Here is a 26,375-nt window from a genome sequence, read left to right as displayed (position 1 = left end):
TCTGTAAAGGGGTGTGTAACCGGTGGCAGTGAAACAAGACTCTGTAAAGGGGTGTGTAACCGGTGGCAGTGAAACAAGACTCTGTAAAGAGCTTTGTTGCAGTGAAACAAGACTCTGTAAAGGGGTGTGTAACTGGTGGCAGTGAAACAAGACTGTAAAGGGGTGTGTAACTGGTGGCAGTGAAACAAAACTCTGTAAAGGGGTGTGTTGCAGTGAAACAAGACTCTGTAAAGGGGTGTGTAACTGGTGGCAGAGAAACAAGACTCTGTAAAGGGGTATGTAACTGGTGGCAGTGAAACAAGACTCTGTAAAGGGGTGTGTAACTGGTGGCAGTGAAACAAGACTCTGTAAAGGGGTGTGTAACCGGTGGCAGTGAAACACGACTCTGTAAAGGGGTGTGTTGCAGTGAAACAAGACTCTGTAAAGGGGTGTGTAACTGGTGGCAGTGAAACAAGACTGTAAAGGGGTGTGTTGCAGTGAAACAAGACTCTGTAAAGGGGTGTGTTGCAGTGAAACAAGACTCTGTAAAGGGGTGTGTTGCAGTGAAACAAGACTCTGTAAAGGGGTGTGTAACCGGTGGCAGTGAAACAAGACTCTGTAAAGGGGTGTGTAACCGGTGGCAGTGAAACAAGACTCTGTAAAGAGCTTTGTTGCAGTGAAACAAGACTCTGTAAAGGGGTGTGTTGCAGTGAAACAAGACTCTGTAAAGGGGTGTGTAACTGGTGGCAGTGAAACAAGACTGTAAAGGGGTGTGTAACTGGTGGCAGTGAAACAAAACTCTGTAAAGGGGTGTGTTGCAGTGAAACAAGACTCTGTAAAGGGGTGTGTAACTGGTGGCAGAGAAACAAGACTCTGTAAAGGGGTATGTAACTGGTGGCAGTGAAACAAGACTCTGTAAAGGGGTGTGTAACTGGTGGCAGTGAAACAAGACTCTGTAAAGGGGTGTGTAACCGGTGGCAGTGAAACACGACTCTGTAAAGGGGTGTGTTGCAGTGAAACAAGACTCTGTAAAGGGGTGTGTAACTGGTGGCAGTGAAACAAGACTCTGTAAAGGGGTGTGTAACCGGTGGCAGTGAAACACGACTCTGTAAAGGGGTGTGTTGCAGTGAAACAAGACTCTGTAAAGGGGTGTGTAACTGGTGGCAGTGAAACAAGACTCTGTAAAGGGGTGTGTAACTGGTGGCAGTGAAACAAGACTCTGTAAAGGGGTGTGTAACTGGTGGCAGAGAAACAAGACTCTGTAAAGGGGTGTGTAACTGGTGGCAGTGAAACAAGACTCTGTAAAGGGGTGTGTAACTGGTGGCAGTGAAACAAGACTCTGTAAAGGGGTGTGTAACTGGTGGCAGTGAAACAAGACTCTGTAAAGGGGTGTGTTGCAGTGAAACAAGACTCTGTAAAGGGGTGTGTAACTGGTGGCAGTGAAACAAGACTCTGTAAAGGGGTGTGTAACTGGTGGCAGTGAAACAAGACTCTGTAAAGAGCTGTGTAACTGGTGGCAGTGAAACAAGACTCTGTAAAGGGGTGTGTAACCGGTGGCAGTGAAACAAGACTCTGTAAAGGGGTGTGTTGCAGTGAAACAAGACTCTGTAAAGGGGTGTGTAACTGGTGGCAGTGAAACAAGACTCTGTAAAGGGGTGTGTAACTGGTGGCAGTGAAACAAGACTCTGTAAAGAGCTGTGTAACTGGTGGCAGTGAAACAAGACTCTGTAAAGGGGTGTGTAACCGGTGGCAGTGAAACAAGACTCTGTAAAGGGGTGTGTAACTGGTGGCAGTGAAACAAGACTCTGTAAAGGGGTGTGTAACCGGTGGCAGTGAAACAAGACTCTGTAAAGGGGTGTGTAACCGGTGGCAGTGAAACAAGACTCTGTAAAGGGGTGTGTTGCAGTGAAACAAGACTCTGTAAAGGGGTGTAACCGGTGGCAGTGAAACAAGACTCTGTAAAGGGGTGTGTAACTGGTGGCAGTGAAACAAGACTCTGTAAAGGGGTGTGTAACTGGTGGCAGTGAAACAAGACTCTGTAAAGGGGTGTGTAACCGACTCTGTGGCAGTGAAACAAGACTCTGTAAAGGGGTGTGTAACCGGTGGCAGTGAAACAAGACTCTGTAAAGGGGTGTGTAACTGGTGGCAGTGAAACAAGACTCTGTAAAGGGGTGTGTAACCGGTGGCAGTGAAACAAGACTCTGTAAAGGGGTGTGTAACCGGTGGCAGTGAAACAAGACTCTGTAAAGGGGTGTGTAACTGGTGGCAGTGAAACAAGACTCTGTAAAGGGGTGTGTAACTGGCAGTGAAACAAGACTCTGTAAAGGGGTGTGAAACAAGACTCTGTAAAGGGGTGTGTAACTGGTGGCAGTGAAACAAGACTCTGTAAAGGGGTGTGTAACTGTATTGCAGTGAAACAAGACTCTGTAAAGGGGTGTGTAACAAGACTCTGTAAAGGGGTGTGTTGCAGTGAAACAAGACTCTGTAAAGGGGTGTGTTGCAGTGAAACAAGACTCTGTAAAGGGTGTGTTGCAGTGAAACAAGACTCTGTAAAGGGGTAAAGGACTCTGTAAAGGGGTGTGTTGCAGTGAAACAAGACTCTGTAAAGGGGTATGTGGCAGTGAAACAAGACTCTGTAAAGGGGTGTGTTGCAGTGAAACAAGACTCTGTAAAGGGGTGTGTAACCGGTGGCAGTGAAACAAGACTCTGTAAAGGGGTGTAACTGGTGGCAGTGAAACAAGACTCTGTAAAGGGGTGTGTAACTTGTGGCAGTGAAACAAGACTCTGTAAAGGGTGTAACCGGTGGCAGTGAAACAAGACTCTGTAAAGAGCTTTGTTGCAGTGAAACAAGACTCTGTAAAGGGGTGTGTTGCAGTGAAACAAGACTCTGTAAAGGGGTGTGTTGCAGTGAAACAAGACTGTAAAGGGGTGTGTAACTGGTGGCAGTGAAACAAAACTCTGTAAAGGGGTGTGTTGCAGTGAAACAAGACTCTGTAAAGGGGTGTGTAACTGGTGGCAGTGAAACAAGACTATGTAAAGGGGTGTGTAACCGGTGGCAGTGAAACAAGACTATGTAAAGGGGTGTGTAACCGGTGGCAGTGAAACACGACTCTGTAAAGGGGTGTGTTGCAGTGAAACAAGACTCTGTAAAGGGGTGTGTAACTGGTGGCAGTGAAACAAGACTCTGTAAAGGGGTGTGTAACTGGTGGCAGTGAAACAAGACTCTGTAAAGGGGTGTGTAACTGGTGGCAGTGAAACAAGACTGTAAAGGGGTGTGTAACTGGTGGCAGTGAAACAAGACTCTGTAAAGGGGTGTGTAACTGGTGGCAGTGAAACAAGACTCTGTAAAGGGGTGTGCAACTGGTGGCAGTGAAACAAGACTCTGTAAAGGGGTTTGTAACTGGTGGCAGTGAAACAAGACTCTGTAAAGGGGTGTGTAACTGGTGGCAGTGAAACAAGACTGTAAAGGGGTGTGTTGCAGTGAAACAAGACTCTGTAAAGGGGTGTGTTGCAGTGAAACAAGACTCTGTAAAGGGGTGTGTAACCGGTGGCAGTGAAACAAGACTCTGTAAAGGGGTGTGTAACCGGTGGCAGTGAAACAAGACTCTGTAAAGAGCTTTGTTGCAGTGAAACAAGACTCTGTAAAGGGGTGTGTAACTGGTGGCAGTGAAACAAGACTGTAAAGGGGTGTGTAACTGGTGGCAGTGAAACAAAACTCTGTAAAGGGGTGTGTTGCAGTGAAACAAGACTCTGTAAAGGGGTGTGTAACCGGTGGCAGTGAAACACGACTCTGTAAAGGGGTGTGTTGCAGTGAAACAAGACTCTGTAAAGGGGTGTGTAACTGGTGGCAGTGAAACAAGACTGTAAAGGGGTGTGTTGCAGTGAAACAAGACTCTGTAAAGGGGTGTGTTGCAGTGAAACAAGACTCTGTAAAGGGGTGTGTTGCAGTGAAACAAGACTCTGTAAAGGGGTGTGTAACCGGTGGCAGTGAAACAAGACTCTGTAAAGGGGTGTGTAACCGGTGGCAGTGAAACAAGACTCTGTAAAGAGCTTTGTTGCAGTGAAACAAGACTCTGTAAAGGGGTGTGTTGCAGTGAAACAAGACTCTGTAAAGGGGTGTGTAACTGGTGGCAGTGAAACAAGACTGTAAAGGGGTGTGTAACTGGTGGCAGTGAAACAAAACTCTGTAAAGGGGTGTGTTGCAGTGAAACAAGACTCTGTAAAGGGGTGTGTAACTGGTGGCAGAGAAACAAGACTCTGTAAAGGGGTATGTAACTGGTGGCAGTGAAACAAGACTCTGTAAAGGGGTGTGTAACTGGTGGCAGTGAAACAAGACTCTGTAAAGGGGTGTGTAACCGGTGGCAGTGAAACACGACTCTGTAAAGGGGTGTGTTGCAGTGAAACAAGACTCTGTAAAGGGGTGTGTAACTGGTGGCAGTGAAACAAGACTCTGTAAAGGGGTGTGTAACCGGTGGCAGTGAAACACGACTCTGTAAAGGGGTGTGTTGCAGTGAAACAAGACTCTGTAAAGGGGTGTGTAACTGGTGGCAGTGAAACAAGACTCTGTAAAGGGGTGTGTAACTGGTGGCAGTGAAACAAGACTCTGTAAAGGGGTGTGTAACTGGTGGCAGAGAAACAAGACTCTGTAAAGGGGTGTGTAACTGGTGGCAGTGAAACAAGACTCTGTAAAGGGGTGTGTAACTGGTGGCAGTGAAACAAGACTCTGTAAAGGGGTGTGTAACTGGTGGCAGTGAAACAAGACTCTGTAAAGGGGTGTGTTGCAGTGAAACAAGACTCTGTAAAGGGGTGTGTAACTGGTGGCAGTGAAACAAGACTCTGTAAAGGGGTGTAACTGGTGGCAGTGAAACAAGACTCTGTAAAGAGCTGTGTAACTGGTGGCAGTGAAACAAGACTCTGTAAAGGGGTGTGTAACCGGTGGCAGTGAAACAAGACTCTGTAAAGGGGTGTGTTGCAGTGAAACAAGACTCTGTAAAGGGGTGTGTAACTGGTGGCAGTGAAACAAGACTCTGTAAAGGGGTGTGTAACTGGTGGCAGTGAAACAAGACTCTGTAAAGAGCTGTGTAACTGGTGGCAGTGAAACAAGACTCTGTAAAGGGGTGTGTAACCGGTGGCAGTGAAACAAGACTCTGTAAAGGGGTGTGTAACTGGTGGCAGTGAAACAAGACTCTGTAAAGGGGTGTGTAACCGGTGGCAGTGAAACAAGACTCTGTAAAGGGGTGTGTAACCGGTGGCAGTGAAACAAGACTCTGTAAAGGGGTGTGTTGCAGTGAAACAAGACTCTGTAAAGGGGTGTGTAACCGGTGGCAGTGAAACAAGACTCTGTAAAGGGGTGTGTAACTGGTGGCAGTGAAACAAGACTCTGTAAAGGGGTGTGTAACTGGTGGCAGTGAAACAAGACTCTGTAAAGGGGTGTGTTGCAGTGAAACAAGACTCTGTAAAGGGGTGTGTAACCGGTGGCAGTGAAACAAGACTCTGTAAAGGGGTGTGTAACTGGTGGCAGTGAAACAAGACTCTGTAAAGGGGTGTGTAACTGGTGGCAGTGAAACAAGACACTGTAAAGGGGTGTGTAACTGGTGGCAGTGAAACACGACTCTGTAAAGGGGTGTGTTGCAGTGAAACAAGACTCTGTAAAGGGGTGTGTAACTGGTGGCAGTGAAACAAGACTCTATAAAGGGGTGTGTTGCAGTGAAACAAGACTCTGTAAGGGGGTGTGTAACTGGTGGCAGTGAAACAAACAGCACTTAATGAGGGAAATGAGAACCAGGTGTGTAGGAAAACAAGACAAAATAAATGGAAAATTAAAAGTGGATCGACGATGGCTAGAAGCCCGGTGACGCCGACCGCCACCCGAACAAGGAGAGGAACCGACTTCGGAGGAAGTCGTGACAGGGCTTTATAAATACATTTGATTTGATTACGTTAGACTGCTTCAAAGTGTAGCGAGAAATAACATGGCTTCAGGCTGGATCAACACCCGTTGCATAGAGCTCTCCCAGCTTGGAAGTTGTGGAAACTTGTGTTTTTGCTTTGACATTGATTGTGGGAATGAAGCCATACGTTTCCTGACAGGTTTTTTAAATGTTTTGAGAACAGAAGTGAACATTTTGCCTGTTCTAGGAACATTTATTTTTGGGTTCCAGGAAGGTTCTGAGAACGTTTTACTCTGGTTCCAGGAAGGTTCTGAGAACGTTTTACTCTGGTTCCAGGAAGGTTCTGAGAACGTTTTACTCTGGTTCCAGGAAGGTTCTGAGAACGTTTTACTCTGGTTCCAGGAAGGTTCTGAGAACGTTTTACTCTGGTTCCAGGAAGGTTCTGAGAACGTTTTACTCTGGTTCCAGGAAAGTTCTGAGAACGTTTTACTCTGGTTCCAGGAAGGTTCTGAGAACGTTGTCCTGGGAGGTTTTATTACCGCTCTGAGAACTGAAATTATATTTAGTTGTTTATGAATAACTTCCTTAAACGTTACTGAATGTTTCAAAAAGACTTTTAATAACACTGCTAGATTATTTTGGGTTAACTGTTTTGAACTCCAAGCACAGACAGACATTAATAATAAAAACACATTTTTTATTGTGACAAGGCATCAGTGAGATTCAAACCTATTGATCTTCTGTTCTCTATCTGTGGAATTAGTCCACTGCACCACCGAGAGGGAGACAGCATGCCATGTTGGTCTATTCAGACAGAGGAGCGGGGGCCGAGCCCCGACCCACTGCACCACCGAGAGGGAGACAGCATGCCATGTTGGTCTATTCAGACAGAGGAGCGGGGGCCGAGCCCGACCCACTGCACCACCGAGAGGGAGACAGCATGCCATGTTGGTCTATTCAGACAGAGGAGCGGGGGCCGAGCCCGACCCACTGCACCACCGAGAGGGAGACAGCATGCCATGTTGGTCTATTCAGACAGAGGAGCGGGGGCCGAGCCCCGACCCACTGCACCACCGAGAGGGAGACAGCATGCCATGTTGGTCTATTCAGACAGAGGAGCGGGGGCCGAGCCCCGACCCACTGCACCACCGAGAGGGAGACAGCATGCCATGTTCGTCTATTCAGAGGGAGAGACAGCATGCCATGTTCGTCTATTCAGAGGGGGAGACAGCATGCCATGTTCGTCTATTCAGAGGGGGAGACAGCATGCTATGTTGGTCTATTCAGAGGGGGAGACAGCATGCCATGTTGGTCTATTCAGAGAGGGAGACAGCATGCCATGTTGGTCTATTCAGAGGGGGAGACAGCATGCCATGTTGGTCTATTCAGAGGGGGAGACAGCATGCCATGTTGGTCTATTCAGAGGGGGAGACAGCATGCCATGTTGGTCTATTCAGAGGGGGAGACAGCATGCCATGTTGGTCTATTCAGAGGGGGAGACAGCATGCCATGTTGGTCAATTCAGAGGAGACAGCATGCCATGTTGGTCTATTCAGAGGGGAGACAGCATGCCATGTTGGTCTATTCAGAGGGGGAGACAGCATGCCATGTTGGTCTATTCAGACAGAGGAGCGGGGGCCGAGCCCGACCCACTGCACCACCGAGAGGGAGACAGCATGCCATGTTGGTCTATTCAGAGAGGGAGACAGCATGCCATGTTGGTCTATTCAGAGAGGGAGACAGCATGCCATGTTGGTCTATTCAGAGGGGGAGACAGCATGCCATGTTGGTCTATTCAGAGGGGGAGACAGCATGCCATGTTGGTCTATTCAGAGGGGGAGACAGCATGCCATGTTGGTCTATTCAGAGGGGGAGACAGCATGCCATGTTGGTCTATTCAGAGGGGGAGACAGCATGCCATGTTGGTCTATTCAGAGGGGGAGACAGCATGCCATGTTGGTCTATTCAGAGGGGGAGACAGCATGCCATGTTGGTCTATTCAGAGGGGGAGACAGCATGCCATGTTGGTCTATTCAGACAGAGGAGCGGGGGCCGAGCCCGACCCACTGCACCACCGAGAGGGAGACAGCATGCCATGTTGGTCTATTCAGACAGAGGAGCGGGGGCCGAGCCCCGACCCACTGCACCACCGAGAGGGAGACAGCATGCCATGTTCGTCTATTCAGAGGGAGAGACAGCATGCCATGTTCGTCTATTCAGAGGGGGAGACAGCATGCTATGTTGGTCTATTCAGAGGGGGAGACAGCATGCCATGTTGGTCTATTCAGAGGGGGAGACAGCATGCCATGTTGGTCTATTCAGAGGGGGAGACAGCATGCCATGTTGGTCTATTCAGAGGGGGAGACAGCATGCCATGTTGGTCTATTCAGAGGGGGAGACAGCATGCCATGTTGGTCAATTCAGAGGGGGAGACAGCATGCCATGTTGGTCTATTCAGAGGGGGAGACAGCATGCCATGTTGGTCTATTCAGAGGGGGAGACAGCATGCCATGTTGGTCTATTCAGACAGAGGAGCGGGGGCCGAGCCCGACCCACTGCACCACCGAGAGGGAGACAGCATGCCATGTTGGTCTATTCAGAGAGGGAGACAGCATGCCATGTTGGTCTATTCAGAGGGGGAGACAGCATGCCATGTTGGTCTATTCAGAGGGGGAGACAGCATGCCATGTTGGTCTATTCAGAGGGGGAGACAGCATGCCATGTTGGTCTATTCAGACAGACCCAATTTCAAAGGAATCACCATTAACATCAGGTGTGGTCAACACACCTGAACACACTTATTAACAAGATGGAGGACAGAGAGAGTTTAGTTGATGCTGAGAACGGAATGGAATGTTTTTAAATACATTCTTAAAACGTTCTCTGAATGTTTACTAAAGTTTTCTTGTCGTTTTTAATGGAACAATTTTATCATGTTCTGAGAACGGAGTTTAAAAGCTTATTGATTTTAATGTGCACAATTAAATTTCACAGAATTTAGTCAAGAACTGACATAAAAGTGAAACATACATTCTGAGAACAAAAAAGTCCAAAAAAATGGTTTTATCTTTTCCAGAATGTAGCAAAAACATGACATTTAAATAGAACCACATGAGAAATGTGGTGGACTGTTCAGTGGATGTACAAACAACGTTGTTTCTTTAACGTTCTCTGAGCAATTTGAGAACATGACTTTAAAAAGAACCATGAAGGAAACCTTTAGGAAGCGTGATGAGGAAGTACTGATATTCGCACAGAACAACGTTGTTTCTTAACGTTCTCCGAGCAATTTGAGAACATGACTTTAAAAAGAACCATGAAGGAAACCTTTAGGAAGCGTGATGAGGAAGTACTGATATTCGCACAGAACAACGTTGTTTCTTAACGTTCTCCGAGCAATTTGAGAACATGACTTTAAAAAGAACCATGAGGAAACCTTTAGGAAGCGTGATGAGGAAGTACTGATATTCGCACAGAACAACGTTGTTTCTTAACGTTCTCTGAACTATTTGAAAACATGACTTTAAAAAGAACCATGAAGGAAACCTTTAGGAAGCGTGATGAGGAAGTACTGATATTCGCACAGAACAACGTTGTTTCTTAACGTTCTCCGAGCAATTTGAGAACATGACTTTAAAAAGAACCATGAAGGAAACCTTTAGGAAGCGTGATGAGGAAGTACTGATATTCGCACAGAACAACGTTGTTTCTTAACGTTCTCTGAACTATTTGAAAACATGACTTTAAAAAGAACCATGAAGGAAACCTTTAGGAAGCGTGATGAGGAAGTACTGATATTCGCACAGAACAACGTTGTTTCTTAACGTTCTCTGAACTATTTGAAAACATTCCCAATGTCAAAACAGTTGGAGAACTTTCCTAGGACATTATCAAAGTTTAAATGAAATGTAACCATGTTTGAACTTTTATTAAACATTCTGTTAAAGCAGGGGTGTCAAACTCATTCCATGGAGGAACTAGTGTCTGGAAATGTAGGATAAAAAAAATAAAATAAATGTTTAGTTCTTTAAATGTATTGAGAATGTTCCAAAGCCAAGCAACTATCCTGCACCATTTCCAGAATGTTGTGGGAAGGTTCTATGCCAAATAATCATAGACAATCACGTTCTCACCAAGCTCTGAGAAACATGGTTCTCAGAACGCTATGTGCTAGCTGGGTTCACTCTCTTTGGAACGGAGATTAAATCAAATCAAATCAAATTTATTTATATAGCCCTTCGTACATCAGCTGATGTCTCAAAGTGCTGTACAGAAACCCAGCCTAAAACCCCAAACAGCAAACAATGCAGGTGTAGAAGCACGGTGAGATTAGTGATGTACTCCTAGAGGGCAGGACTGGGCTGATAACTCTGTCATTTATAACATAACAGATCATTAGTGATGTACTCCTAGAGGGCAGGACTGGGCTGATAACTCTGTCATGTATAACATAACAGATCATTAGTGATCTAGAAAAAGCTAATGCTATGGTACAGCTGATACATTTTCCGTCAGATTACAGTTGAGGTTATATAGGCACTGTGAGAACGACAATGGTATGACGTCATGACATGACTAAGATAGGAGGCTGTGATGGTAAAAAGGAGACAACGTGTGAGAGTCAGGTTACAGCGATGGCGGTCTGTAGTAGTAATCGTAGACACAGAGCGGTGACAGACCTGTGTGCTGGAGGGGCCGACGGCACGGCGGGGGACCTTGATGTCAAAGCCTCCCTTGGGGTCTTTCTCTCCTCGCAGGGCAGGGTCATTGTGGGGCTCACGCCCTGTCTCCCAATCACAGATGGTCTTCCTGATGGCCTGCAGGACACTGGGGAGAGAACAGCACCACATACATGAAAAACTCTCAGTTCACATCAGGGGTCTGACACTCTGACACTGGAGATGATAAAGCAGGTAGGGAACAAAAACCCTGCACTAGCTGGAGAACTCTGCCCCCCCCCCCCCCCCCCATCAAGGATGTTTTGTGGGGTCCTGTGTGTTCGGTAGTACCTCTGCACCACGCTCTTCTTCTTCTTGATGGCCTGCCGTAGCGGGTCTCTCAGGGTGAGCTGGGCGAAGTCCTGCAGGGCCGAGTAGATGGTGTGGCGGATAGCGTGGTTAAACACCGACTCCATACGGCCCATCAGGACCTGTAAACCCTTTATCATGGCCATCACCTGGAGGGAAGGACCACCTCACGGTTAGTTAGTCTCTAACACACCTAGAGACAGGTCAGTTAGTCTCTAACACACCTAGAGACAGGTTAGTTAGTCTAACACACCTAGAGGCAGGTTAGTTAGTCTAACACACCTAGAGGCAGGTTAGTTAGTCTAACACACCTAGAGACAGGAACACGCCTCAGACATACATTTATAAACCCTTTATCATGGCCATCACCTGGAGGGAAGGACCACCTCACGGTTAGTTAGTCTCTAACACACCTAGAGACAGGTTAGTTAGTCTCTAACACACCTAGAGACAGGTTAGTGAGTCTCTAACACACCTAGAGACAGGTTAGTTAGTCTCTAACACACCTAGAGACAGGTTAGCTAGTCTAACACACCTAGAGACAGGTCAGTTAGTCTCTAACACACCTAGGGACAGGTTAGTTCGTCTCTAACACACCTAGAGACAGGTTAGTTAGTCCAGGCTAGGTAACGACCAGGCTAGGTAACGACCAGGCTAGGTAACGACCAGGCTAGGTAACCAGAATAGGTAACGACCAGAATAGGTAACGACCAGGCTAGGTAACGACCAGGCTAGGTAACGACCAGAATAGGTAACGACCAGAATAGGTAACGACCAGAATAGGTAACGACCAGAATAGGTAACGACCAGAATAGGTAACGACCAGAATAGGTAACGACCAGGCTAGGTAACGACCAGAATAGGTAATGACCAGACTAGATAATGACCAGAATAGGTAACGACCAGAATAGGTAACGACCAGGCTAGGTAACGACCAGGCTAGGTAACGACCAGGCTAGATAACGACCAGGCTAGATAACGACCAGGCTAGATAACGACCAGGCTAGGTAACGACCAGGCTAGATAACGACCAGGCTAGGTAACGACCAGGCTAGGTAACGACCAGAATAGGTAACGACCAGGCTAGGTAACGACCAGAATAGGTAACGACCAGAATAGGTAACGACCAGGCTAGGTAACGACCAGGCTAGGTAACGACCAGGCTAGGTAATGACCAGGCTAGGTAATGACCAGAATAGGTAACGACCAGGCTAGGTAACGACCAGGCTAGGTAACGACCAGGCTAGGTAATGACCAGGCTAGGTAATGACCAGGCTAGGTAATGACCAGAACAGCTGGCTAGACAGCAGAAACAGATATGGGACCAGGCTAGGTAATGACCAGGCTAGGTAATGACCAGAATAGGTAACGACCAGGCTAGGTAATGACCAGGCTAGGTAACGACCAGGCTAGGTAACGACCAGGCTAGGTAATGACCAGGCTAGGTAACGACCAGGCTAGGTAACGACCAGGCTAGGTAACGACCAGGCTAGGTAATGACCAGGCTAGGCAACGACCAGGCTAGGCAACGACCAGGCTAGGTAATGACCAGAACAGCTGGCTAGACAGCAGAAACAGATATGGGACCAGGCTAGGTAATGACCAGGCTAGGTAATGACCAGGCTAGGTAACGACCAGAATAGGTAACGACCAGGCTAGGTAACGACCAGGCTAGGTAACGACCAGGCTAGGTAACGACCAGGCTAGGTAATGACCAGAACAGCTGGCTAGACAGCAGAAACAGATATGGGACCAGGCTAGGTAATGACCAGGCTAGGTAATGACCAGAATAGGTAATGACCAGAAGAGCTGGCTAGACAGCAGAAACAGATATGGGACCAGGCTAGGTAATGACCAGGCTAGGTAATGACCAGAACAGATGGCTAGACAGCAGAAACAGAGACAGGACCAGGCTCGGGTGAATGGACAACAGACAGATTGTGGAGGGAAAAGGTAGTAAACTGACCTCGACAAGGGCAAACTTCTCCTCAATGGTGTAGTTGTATCGTGTAGCTCGTTCATACTCCTCCGCGTTGTCAGGACACTCCTTGTTCGAGTACTTATCCGTTGGATGAACCAGCTTCCACGAGTACTGCAGGAAGAGTTGTCTTCATCATCATCATTATCAACATCATCAACATCATCAACATTATCAAATCCCCCAAAAAATGTAAGGTGTCACATGCACCGAATACAACAGTGAAACGCTTACTTACAATCCCTTAACCAACAATACAGTTAAGAAAATACCAACAACAAAATAAGTAAGAGATAAGAATAACAAATAGTTAAAGAGCAACAGTAAATAACAATAGTGGGGCTATATACAGGGTATTACGGTACAGAGTCAATGTGGAGGATATATACAGGGGGTACCAGTACAGAGTCAATGTGGAGGCTATATACAGGGTATTACGGTACAGAGTCAATGTGGAGGCTATATACAGGGTATTACGGTACAGAGTCAATGTGAAGGCTATATACAGGGTGTTACGGTACAGAGTCAATGTGGAGGCTATATACAGGGTATTACGGTACAGAGTCAATGTGGAGGCTATATACAGGGTATTACGGTACAGAGTCAATGTGGAGACTATATACAGGGTATTACGGTACAGAGTCAATGTGGAGGCTATATACAGGGTGTACCGGTACAGAGTCAATGTGGAGGAAATATACAGGGTGTTACGGTACAGAGTCAATGTGGAGGCTATATACAGGGTGTTACGGTACAGAGTCAATGTGGAGGCTATATACAGGGGGTACCGGTACAGAGTCAATGTGGAGGCTATATACAGGGGGTACTGGTACAGAGCCAATGTGGAGGCTATATACAGGGGGTACTGGTACAGAGTCAATGTGGAGGCTATATACAGGGTATTACGGTACAGAGTCAATGTGGAGGCTATATACAGGGGGTACCGGTACAGAGTCAATGTGGAGGCTATATACAGGGTGTTACGGTACAGAGTCAATGTGGAGGAAATATACAGGGTGTTACGGTACAGAGTCAATGTGGAGGCTATATACAGGGTGTACCGGTACAGAGCCAATGTGGAGGCTATATACAGGGGATACTGGTACAGAGCCCATGTGGAGGCTATATACAGGGGGTACTGGTACAGAGTCAATGTGGAGGCTATATACAGGGTATTACGGTACAGAGTCAATGTGGAGGCTATATACAGGGGGTACCGGTACAGAGTCAATGTGGAGGCTATATACAGGGTGTTACGGTACAGAGTCAATGTGGAGGCTATATACAGGGTGTTACGGTACAGAGTCAATGTGGAGGCTATATACAGGGTGTTACGGTACAGAGTCAATGTGGAGGCTATATACAGGGTGTTACGGTACAGAGTCAATGTGGAGGCTATATACAGGGTATTACGGTACAGAGTCAATGTGGAGACTATATACAGGGGGTACCGGTACAGAGTCAATGTGGAGACTATATACAGGGGGTACCGGTACAGAGTCAATGTGGAGACTATATACAGGGGGTACCGGTACAGAGTCAACGTGGAGGCTATATACAGGGGGTACCAGTACAGAGTCAATGTGGAGGCTATATACAGGGTATTACGGTACAGAGTCAATGTGGAGGCTATATACAGGGTGTTACGGTACAGAGTCAATGTGGAGGCTATATACAAGGGGTACCGGTACAGAGTCAATGTGGAGGCTATATACAGGGTGTTACGGTACAGAGTCAATGTGGAGACTATATAAAGGGGGTACCGGTACAGAGTCAATGTGGAGACTATATACAGGGGGTACCGGTACAGAGTCAACGTGGAGACTATATACAGGGGGTACTGGTACAGAGTCAATGTGGAGGTTATATACAGGGGGTACCGGTACAGAGTCAACGTGGAGGCTATATACAGGGGGTACCGGTACGGAGTCAATGTGGAGGCTAAATACAGGGGGTACCGGTACAGAGTCAATGTGGTGGCTATATACAGGGTGTTAAAGTACAGAGTCAATGTGGAGGCTATATACAGGGTGTAACGGTACAGAGTCAATGTGGTGGCTATATACAGGGTGTTAAAGTACAGAGTCAATGTGGAGGCTATATACAGGGTGTAACGGTACAGAGTCAATGTGGAGGCTATATACAGGTGTTACAGAGTCAATGTGGAGGCTATATACAGGTGGTACCAGTACAGAGTCAATGTGGAGGCTATATACAGGGGGTACCGGTACAGAGTCAATGTGGAGGCTATATACAGGGGGTACCGGTACAGAGTCAATGTGGAGGCTATATACAGGGGGTACCGGTACAGAGTCAACGTGGAGACTATATACAGGGGGTACTGGTACAGAGTCAATGTGGAGGTTATATACAGGGGGTACCGGTACAGAGTCAACGTGGAGGCTATATACAGGGGGTACCGGTACAGAGTCAATGTGGAGGCTATATACAGGGGGTACCGGTACAGAGTCAATGTGGAGGCTAAATACAGCGGGTACCGGTACAGAGTCAATGTGGTGGCTATATACAGGGTGTTAAAGTACAGAGTCAATGTGGAGGCTATATACAGGGTGTAACGGTACAGAGTCAATGTGGAGGCTATATACAGGTGTTACAGAGTCAATGTGGAGGCTATATACAGGTGGTACCAGTACAGAGTCAATGTGGAGGCTATATACAGGGGGTACCGGTACAGAGTCAATGTGGAGGCTATATACAGGGGGTACCGGTACAGAGTCAATGTGGAGGCTATATACAGGGGGTACCGGTACAGAGTCAATGTGGAGGCTATATACAGGGTGTTACGGTACAGAGTCAATGTGGAGGGTATATACAGGGGGTAACAGTACAGAGTCCACGTGGAGGCTATATACAGGGTGTTACGGTACAGAGTCAATGTGGAGGCTATATACAGGGGGTACCAGTACAGAGTCAATGTGGAGGCTATATACAGGGGGTACTGGTACAGAGTCAATGTGAAGGTTATATACAGGGTATTACGGTACAGAGTCAATGTGGAGACTATATACAGGGGGTACCGGTACAGAGTCAATGTGGAGGCTATATACAGGGGGTACCGGTACAGAGTCAGTGTGGAGGCGATATACAGGGGGTACCGGTACAGAGTCAATGTGGAGGCTATATACAGGGGGTACCGGTACAGAGTCAATGTGGAGACTATATACAGGGGGTACCGGTACAGAGTCAACGTGGAGACTATATACAGGGGGTACTGGTACAGAGTCAATGTGGAGGTTATATACAGGGGGTACCGGTACAGAGTCAACGTGGAGGCTATATACAGGGGGTACCGGTACAGAGTCAATGTGGAGGCTAAATACAGGGGGTACCGGTACAGAGTCAATGTGGTGGCTATATACAGGGTGTTAAAGTACAGAGTCAATGTGGAGGCTATATACAGGGTGTAACGGTACAGAGTCAATGTGGTGGCTATATACAGGGTGTTAAAGTACAGAGTCAATGTGGAGGCTATATACAGGGTGTAACGGTACAGAGTCAATGTGGAGGCTATATACAGGTGTTACAGAGTCAATGTGGAGGCTATATACAGGTGGTACCAGTACAGAGTCAATGTGGAGGCTATATACAGGGGTACCGGTACAGAGTCAATGTGGAGGCTATATACAGGGGTACCGGTACAGAGTCAATGTGGAGGCTATATACAGGGGGTACCGGTACAGAGTCAACGTGGAGACTATATACAGGGGGTACTGGTACAGAGTCAATGTGGAGGTTATATACAGGGGGTACCGGTACAGAGTCAACGTGGAGGCTATATACAGGGGGTACCGGTACAGAGTCAATGTGGAGGCTATATACAGGGGGTACCGGTACAGAGTCAATGTGGAGGCTAAATACAGGGGGTACCGGTACAGAGTCAATGTGGTGGCTATATACAGGGTGTTAAAGTACAGAGTCAATGTGGAGGCTATATACAGGGTGTAACGGTACAGAGTCAATGTGGAGGCTATATACAGGTGTTACAGAGTCAATGTGGAGGCTATATACAGGTGGTACCAGTACAGAGTCAATGTGGAGGCTATATACAGGGGGTACCGGTACAGAGTCAATGTGGAGGCTATATACAGGGGTACCGGTACAGAGTCAATGTGGAGGCTATATACAGGGGGTACCGGTACAGAGTCAATGTGGAGGCTATATACAGGGTGTTACGGTACAGAGTCAATGTGGAGGGTATATACAGGGGGTAACAGTACAGAGTCCACGTGGAGGCTATATACAGGGTGTTACGGTACAGAGTCAATGTGGAGGCTATATACAGGGGGTACCAGTACAGAGTCAATGTGGAGGCTATATACAGGGGGTACTGGTACAGAGTCAATGTGAAGGTTATATACAGGGTATTACGGTACAGAGTCAATGTGGAGACTATATACAGGGGGTACCGGTACAGAGTCAATGTGGAGGCTATATACAGGGGGTACCGGTACAGAGTCAGTGTGGAGGCTATATACAGGGGGTACCGGTACAGAGTCAATGTGGAGGCTATATACAGGGGGTACCGGTACAGAGTCAATGTGGAGGCTATATACAGGGGGTACCGGTACAGAGTCAATGTGGAGGCTATATACAGGGGGTACCGGTACAGAGTCAAAGTGGAGGCTATATACAAGGGGTATCGGTACAGAGTCAATGTGGAGGCTATATACAAGGGGTACCGGTACAGAGTCAATGTGGAGGCTAAATACAGGGTGTTACGGTACAGAGTCAGTGTGGAGCCAAAAGAGAGAGCAGAAAGAGAGAAAGAGCAGAAAGAGAGAGAGCAGAAAGAAAGAGAGAGAGAAAGAGCACAAAGAGAGAGAGCAGAAAGAGAGAAAGAGAGAAAGAGAGAGAGAAAGAGCAGAAAGAGAGAGAGCAGAAAGAGAGAACTGAAAAAAAAAATGTGTGTTTAAAGACCTTGAGGAGAGACTGTGGGCAACAGGGAAGACAATAGGAAAGATTATGGATATACTGACAAGATGTCTCTGCGCCCTAAAAATGGGAGCAGTTGTCCACAAGACAGCATGGAAGGCGGTCTAGCTCTCGCCTATCCTTTCTTTGGATTGGTGGATAGCTCATTTTTGTAATCCTTTTTTGAATATTCGATGAGGGTTGTTGCTATCAACTGCCTGTATTCATTGGAAAGAGATGCTATGCCTAGCCTCATGTCATGTCATGAATATGCATAGCCATTAAGATAACTCCGGGATGTCACGTGTCCCACTTACTGTATATCAATACACTCGTAACAACTTAAGATTTACTAAACTTGTATTCAATCAAATAAGCCATTCAGTTTGTTGGCCAAATTCGACACTCTTTCATTGTCCTCCATACAAAAACTCCTTGCTTGGTGGGCGAAACAATGTCACCTGCCGCAGGGAGACAGATTTTGCGCCTCTCTCTTCCTCTTCCTCTCTGACAGTAGTCACAGTGTGAACTGGGATGATATGGGAGAGAAATCAGTTTGCCCACCCTGATAGTAAGTCTCTGGCAGGTGTCTGTCTGTGAGGGTCGTCTCCACTATAGTCTTTGTCGTCAAAGGCACCATCACTTGGGATGTAGGACCTCACCACTTCCATGAAGTGTGTTGGTTAGGGTGTGATCTGATTTATTAAGATCCCCATTAGCCAACTGCGACAGCTAGTCTTACTGGGGTCCAACACATAACGAAAAAGACAGATAAAACCCCATGTAATTTACTCTCCTCAACTTGTTCAACAGCCTTCATTACCAGATTCAGCAGAGGTCTACAACATAGGGAATGATTTGTACCAAATACACTGCTCTTAGTTTTAGAGATGTTCAAGACCCGTTTATTACTGGCCACCCATTCCAAAACAGACTGCAACTCTTTGTTAAGGGTTTCAGTGACTTCATTAGCTGTGGTTGCTGATGCGTATATGGTTGAATCATCAGCATACATGGACACACATGCTGTGTTTAATGCCAGTGGCAGGTTATTGGTGAAAAGAGTAGAGGGCCAAAAGAGCTGCCCTGCGGTACACCGCACTTTATATGTTTGACATTAGAGAAGCTTCCATAAAAGAAAACCATTTGAGTTCTATTAGATAGATAGCTCTGAATCCACAATATGGCAGAGGTTGAAAACCCATAACACAATCGTTTTCTAAACAACAGGTTATGGACAGGGTTAAGGTTAGAGGTCACTCACCACTTCCATGACGTGTGCGCTCCACTGGGACAGTAGCTGCATCCCCTGCAGAGCCAAGTCAAACAGCTTCCTGTACTCATGGTCTGTCTTGTGGGCCTCCTGACGACCGGACCCCGTCACCACCTAGAGAGAGACACCTTTATTAGGACAAGAGGTTAACTAACCATAACCATAATCCTAACCCTTCACATTACAGGTTAACTAACCCTTCACATTACAGGTTAACTACTGAAGACTCATCTCTTCAGTGGGTCATATGATTGAGTGTAGTCTGGCCCAGGAGTGGGAAGGTGAACGGAAAGGCTCTGGAGCAACGAACCGCCCTTGCTGTCTCTGCCTGGCCGATTCCCCTCTTTCCACTGGGATTCTCTGCCTCTACCCTGTTACGGGGGCTGAGTCACTGGCTTACTGGGGCTCTCTCATGCCGTCCCTGGGGGGGGGGGTGTCACCTGGGTGGGTTGATTCACTGTTGTGGTCGGCCTGTCTGGGTTGGCGCCCCCCCCTTGGGTTGTGCCGTGGCGGAGATCTTTGTGGGCTATACTCGGCCTTGTCTCAGGATGGTAAGTTGGTGGTTGAAGATATCCCTCTAGTGGTGTGGGGGCTGTGCTTTGGCAAAGTGGGTGGGGTTATATCCTTCCTGTTTGGCCCTGTCCGGGGGTGTCCTCGGATGGGGCCACAGTGTCTCCTGACCCCTCCTGTCTCAGCCTCCAGTATTTATGCTGCATTAGTTTATGTGTCGGGGGGCTAGGGTCAGTTTGTTATATCTGGAGTACTTCTCCTGTCCTATTCGGTGTCCTGTGTGAATCTAAGTGTGCGTTCTCTAATTCTCTCCTTCTCTCTTTCTTTCTCTCTCTCGGAGGACCTGAGCCCTAGGACCATGCCCCAGGACTACCTGACATGATGACTCCTTGCTGTCCCCAGTCCACCTGGCCATGCTGCTGCTCCAGTTTCAACTGGCCTGGGCCCTAGGACCATGTCCCAGGACTACCTGACATGATGACTCCTTGCTGTCCCCAGTCCACCTGGCCATGCTGCTGCTCCAGTTTCAACTGTTCTGCCTTACTATTATTCAACCATGCTGGTCATTTAAACATCTTGGCCACGTTCTGTTATAATCTCCACCCGGCACAGCCAGAAGAGGACTGGCCACCCCACATATGCTCTCTCTAATTCTCTCTTTCTTTCTCTCTCTCGGAGGACCTGAGCCCTTGGACCGTGCCCCAGGACTACCTGACATGATGACTCCTTGCTGTCCCCAGTGCACCTGACTGTGCTGCTGCTCCAGTTTCAACTGTTCTGCCTTATTATTATTCGACCATGCTGGTCATTTATGAACATTTGAACATCTTGGTCATGTTCTGTTATAATCTCTACCCGGCACAGCCAGAAGAGGACTGGTCACCCCACATAGCCTGGTTCCTCTCTAGGTTTCTTCCTAGGTTTTGGCCTTTCTAGGGAGTTTTTCCTAGCCACCGTGCTTTTACACCTGCATTGTTTGCTGTTTGGGGTTTTAGGCTGGGTTTCTGTACAGCACTTTGAGATATCAGCTGATGTACGAAGGGCTATATAAATAAATTTGATTTGATTTGATTCACATTACAGGTTAACTAACCATAACCATAATCCTAACCCTTCAACTAACCATAACCCTTCACATTACAGGTAAACTAACCATAACCCTTCACATTACAGGTTAACTAACCCTAACCCTTCACATTACAGGTTAAAGGGCTAGGGCTGATTACTGCCCCTTCTGGAGGAATTGGGTACCCATATTAAACAGGATACATTTTTGTCAAAAGTTGCTAATATATGCATATAAAAAATATTATCGAATAGAAAACACTCTAAAGCTTCTAAAACCGTTTAAATTTTGTCTCTATGTAAAGCAGAAGTCCCAGGGCATGCATTCTCCCAAACTCTCTCTTGTCATGGAAAAAGTTGGCCCAACTTTGACGTCATCGCATACGCACTTCCCAAACAGTTACAGCTCTGGGAACAGTCTGTACGTGTTCAGCGCGGATCCTGCTTTCAATGGGGCTTCTCATTGTGAGAATCGCGCGCTCACGAGAGTTTGAGCGTGCCGAAAGGTCTCGGTCACGCGAAAAAAATGGTTACGCTTATGCGCGCTCTGGTCGGGTGATGTCTTTTCCTCAGGATCGATTAAACGACGAGTGTGTTTCTGTTCGTCCTCACGATTTCTGTGCACCTTTATAACATGTTAAAGCTTAATTATGAACACAGTTTGACAAGTTTACTCGACATATAATATGTAATTTCGACGTTTTGGTGCGCATCCACTTGAATTTTGGCTACATTTCGACCGAAATGTGTCGTTTTTGAGAACCGAAAGACACAGACTTGAAAACTAAACGCTGTTTTGGTAAGTATAATCCCTTCCAGGTCTTCTGATGGAAGAACAGCAAAGGTAAGGGAATATTTATGTGGTAAATTTGGGTTTCTGTCGACTCCAAGATAGAGGAGCCATAATGCTACCTTTGGAGCGCCGACTCCTAGTATAGCCTAGTGAACGCAACCTGTAACGTTAAAAATAAATGTAACACAGCGATTGCATTTAGAAGAAGTGTATCTTGCCATACATATGTAAAACATGCATATTTAGTCAAAGTTTATGATGTGTATTCCTTGTTAGCTGACGTTATCTGCCGGAGCTATCGGCATTTCTCCTGACATTTTAGTAGCATTTTTTGAACGATGCGTCATTGTAAACAGAGATTTATGGATATATATTGCAGATTATTGAAAAAAAAATGAATGTACTGTGTAACATGTTATATTACTGTCATCTGATGAAGATTTCAAAAGGTTAGTGAAATGATTTTTCTTTTAATCCTGCGTTTGTTGATTGCATATTTTTTCCTACTTGGCTATGCTAATGAGGTATGTCTGCAGTGGTGGTTGGACATAAATATGTGCTATGTTTTCGCCGTAAAACATTTTAGAAATCTGACTTGCTGGGTAGATAAACAACTTGTTTATCTTTCATTTGAGCTATTTTACTTGTTAATGTGTGGAGGTTAAATATTTTTAGGAATATTTCTTGCGTTCCATGCGCCACATTCCAGCTGAGGGGGTGGGGGGGGGGGTTCCTAAATGGGAACGTGTATCCCCAACCCTTCACATTACAGGTTAACTAACCCTAACCCTTCATATTACAGGTTACACTTGACATTAGGCTTGGGCGGTATACTGTATGCCGAGGTATTCTGAAATATACACGGTATGATTTTCAATACTGTCAACAACCCATGTTTTGTGTCTTATTGGGGGGGGCCCTAAAGCTCATGGCCCCCTCGCCTCATAGTCCTACGCCACTGCTTATAACTTTAAGTTACTATCTAAGATGTGCCAAATAAAATATCTCCAGCTCAGGGCTCCAGCTGTGCATAAAGTGTTGGTCCCATGTTCCATGAGCTGAAATAAAAGATCCCAGAAATGTCCCAAATGTTGTGCACAAATTTGTATTTCATCCCTGTTAGTGAGCATTTCTCCTTTGCTAAAATAATCCATCCACCTGACAGGTGTGGCCTATCAAGAAGCTAATTAAAACAGCATGATCATTACACAGGTGCACTTTGTGCCGGGGACAATAAAAGGCCACTGTAAAATGTGCAGTTGTCACAACACAAGGCCACAGATGTCTCAAGTTGAGGGAGCGTGCAATTGTTATGCTGACGGCAGGAATGTCCACCAGAGCTGTTGCCAGATAATTGAATGTTCATTTATCTACCATAAGCCACCTCCAATGTCGTTTTAGAGAATTTGGCAGTACGTCCAACTGGCCGCAGACGTGTGGGCGGGCAGTTCGCTGATGTCAACAATGTGAACATTGTAGTGTAAGTTTCCTGTATTTACCAAATCATGAGAGCAAACCACCACACAGAGTTATCATAAAGTCCATCTTTAATTATTATGAGCTCTATCACAACCCTGTGACTCTCAGATCAATTCAGTGTCTATAAATGAATTCTCTGAGAGTCCTTACAAAACAGCTCTTAGTATCACTTATATCTCACCCATTAAAAACACATGAGATGTAGTCTAGTCGCTCACCCATTAAAAACACATGAGATGTAGTCTAGTATCTCACCCATTAAAAAAACATGAGATGTAGTCTCTCACCCATTAAAAACACATGACATGTAGTCTAGAATCTCACCCATTAAAAACACATGAGATGTAGTCTAGTATCTCACCCATTAAAAACACGAGATGTAGTCTAGTCGCTCACCCATTAAAACACATGAGATGTAGTCTACTTTGGCGTGGTGGCCGGAGATTTTAATTGTACCCTTAACCCAACCCTAGACAAATCATCTCAAGTCCCCACCACAAATCCTAGATCTGCAAAGATGTTGAACTCTCTTACTAAAGAGATGGGACTGATAGATATCTGGAGAGAGAATAATAGCTCATCTATGGACTATACATACTACTCTAATGTCCATAACACCTACTCCCGTATAGATTACATTTTTATCCCAAAGAGTTTCATAAATTCAGCCACTTGTACAATCGGACCCATAGCACTCTCAGATCACGCCTTTGTCCACCTCCGCTTTGACCTCTGCAAAAACATCCCGAGGTCAAAGAGCTGGAAATTCAACACCTCCATCAAACGAAGCGTTCCATACATTGCAGAAACGGAGTTCTCCCAGACTCAATGCACACAGCTCGCATTACAGTGTTGCCAAAAAAGGACAAGGACCCCCTATCCTGCTCGTCCTTCCGGCCCATAAGCTTGTTGGATTTCGACTATAAAATAATTACCAAATTGCTCGCCAAAAGACTAAACACTCTTCTTCCAAAAATAATAAAAGCGGACCAAACTGGATTTATTAGAGACAGATACTCTTCTGATAACATTCGCCGTCTTTTTGATATTATTGATCAAGTAAACGCACAGAAGACCCCTGTCCTGCTGGCTTCACTGGATGCTGAGAAGGCGTTTGACAGGATGGAGTGGAGCTTTCTGTTTTCAGTCTTAGAAAAGTTCAATATGGGCCCAAATTTTATTAAATGGATCAAATCACTATACTCTCATCCAAATGCCATGGTGACTACTAATGGACTGAACTCTGACAGATTCCCTCTGGAACGGGGCACAAGACAAGGGTGCTCGCTGTCCCCGCTGCTCTACTTGTTGGGGGCGGAGCCTCTGGCAGAGCTGATCAGGAGCAATCCAAGTATTATGGGTGTTTCTGCAGGCGGCCTGCAGCACAAGATTTCGCTTTACGCAGATGATGTCTTGCTCTACATATCCAACCCTGAGAAATCCCTCCCTCTCAGTTTAGACACAATTGCTCAGTATGGCAAGTTTTCAGGTTATAAGATCAATTTGAACAAATCCACTGTCTGCCCTTTCAATATTACACTCACCAGCTCTATGAAGACACTTTGTCCTTTCCAATGGAAAACACAGAGGTTTCAATACCTCGGGATCTTCATAACACCACATCTGAATAGCCTTTTCAAGGAAAATTATCTTCCACTCCTGAATCAAATCAAGAACGATCTCCAAACCTGGATCTCCCTCCCAATTAGCTTAGTAGGAAGAATTAATGTAATCCGTATGAACGTCCTCCCTAGACTGAACTACTTATTTCAGATGCTCCCATGCCATCTCCCAGTTTCCTTCTTCAAAACAACTAACCAAAGCATCACCAAATTTATATGGGACAATAAAAAACCTAGGATCAAGTTTTCCACTCTATCGAAACCTGAATCTAAAGGTGGTCTTGCCCTTCCCTCCTACATTTAAAATGTGGATTGACCAGATTGTTGACTTTCTTCCTCTTGAAAAGCTCACTTATGACCTCCACAAGAGACAGCCCAAGTTTGATAGACTCTGGTCTCCACTAATTCAACTATATTTCAAACTGGACAGAGTGAACGGGGTGACTAGGGAAATGTGCAGATACATGTTGTGTAAGGTACTGTAAAAACTAAAAACTAATTATCGGCCCGTCGTCTCAGCGAAGGCTAGAAATAAGAACTTTGATAGTGATGCTGAAAGTGTTATATATGTTTTTATTTTATTTATTTTTTGAGTACGTGTGCGTATGTATATATATGGGGATATGGGTGTGTATGTGTATATATACACTGCTCAAAATAATAAAGGGAACACTAAAATAACACATCCTACATCTGAATGAATGAAATATTCTTATTAAATACTTTTTTCTTTACATAGTTGAATGTGCTGACAACAAAATCACACAAAAATTATCAATGGAAATCAAATGTATCAACCCATGGAGGTCTGGTTTTCAAATCAAATCAAATTGTATTTGTCACATACACATGGTTAGCAGATGTTAATGCGAGTGTAGCGAAATGCTTGTGCTTCTAGTTCCGACAATGCAGTAATAACCAACAAGTAATCTAACTAACAATTCCTAAACTACTGTCTTATACACAGTGTAAGGGGATAAAGAATATGTACATAAGGATATATGAATGAGTGATGGTACAGAGCAGCATACAGTAGATGGTATCGAGTGCAGTATATACATATGAGATGAGTATGTAAACAAAGTGGCATAGTTAAAGTGGCTAGTGATGCATGTATTACATAAGGATGCAGTCGATGATATAGACTACAGTATATACGTATGCATATGAGATTAATAATGTAACATTATATAAGGTAGCATTGTTTAAAGTGGCTAGTGATATATTTACATCATTTCCCATCAATTCCCATTATTAAAGTGGCTGGAGTTGAGTCAGTGTCAGTGTGTTGGCAGCAGCCACTCAATGTTTTGGAGTGACACTCAAAATTAAAGTGGAAAACCCTACAGGCTGATCCAACTTTGATGTAATGTCCTTAAAACAAGTCAAAATGAGGCTCAGTAGTGTGTGTGGCCTCCACGTGCCTGTATGACCTCCCTACAACGCCTGGGCATGCTCCTGATGAGGTGGCGGATGGTCTCCTGAGGGATCTCCTCCCAGACCTGGACTAAAGCATCCGCCAACTCCTGGACAGTCTGTGGTGGATGGAGCGAGACATGATGTCCCAGATGTGCTCAATTGGATTCAGGTCTGGGGAACGGGCGGGCCAGTCCATGGCATCAATGCCTTCCTCTTACAGGAACTGCTGACACACTCCAGCCACATGAGGTCTAGCATTGTCTTGCATTAGGAGGAACCCAGGGCAAACCGCACCAGCATATGGTCTCACAAGGGGTCTGAGGATCTCATCTCGGTACCTAATGACAGTCAGGCTACCTCTAGCGAGCACATGGAGGGCTGTGCGGCCCCCCAAAGAAATGCCACCC

General features: G+C 46.0%; 1 protein-coding gene across 1 annotated transcript in view; it reads right to left on the bottom strand.

Annotated features, from left to right (window-relative positions):
- LOC115126695 (cytoplasmic FMR1-interacting protein 1 homolog) overlaps positions 1 to 26,375 on the bottom strand; it is a 129,604-nt gene that overhangs the window by 84,021 nt on the left and 19,208 nt on the right. The window contains 4 exon segments of the mRNA XM_065009462.1: positions 10,550 to 10,697; positions 10,880 to 11,046; positions 12,864 to 12,989; positions 19,072 to 19,194. Of these exon segments, the coding sequence (XP_064865534.1) occupies positions 10,550 to 10,697; positions 10,880 to 11,046; positions 12,864 to 12,989; positions 19,072 to 19,194 (564 nt within the window).

The sequence above is a fragment of the Oncorhynchus nerka genome, linkage group LG25, assembly GCF_034236695.1.
Source record: "Oncorhynchus nerka isolate Pitt River linkage group LG25, Oner_Uvic_2.0, whole genome shotgun sequence".
NCBI lineage: Eukaryota > Metazoa > Chordata > Actinopteri > Salmoniformes > Salmonidae > Oncorhynchus > Oncorhynchus nerka.
This window is presented reverse-complemented; position numbering and strand designations above follow the sequence as displayed.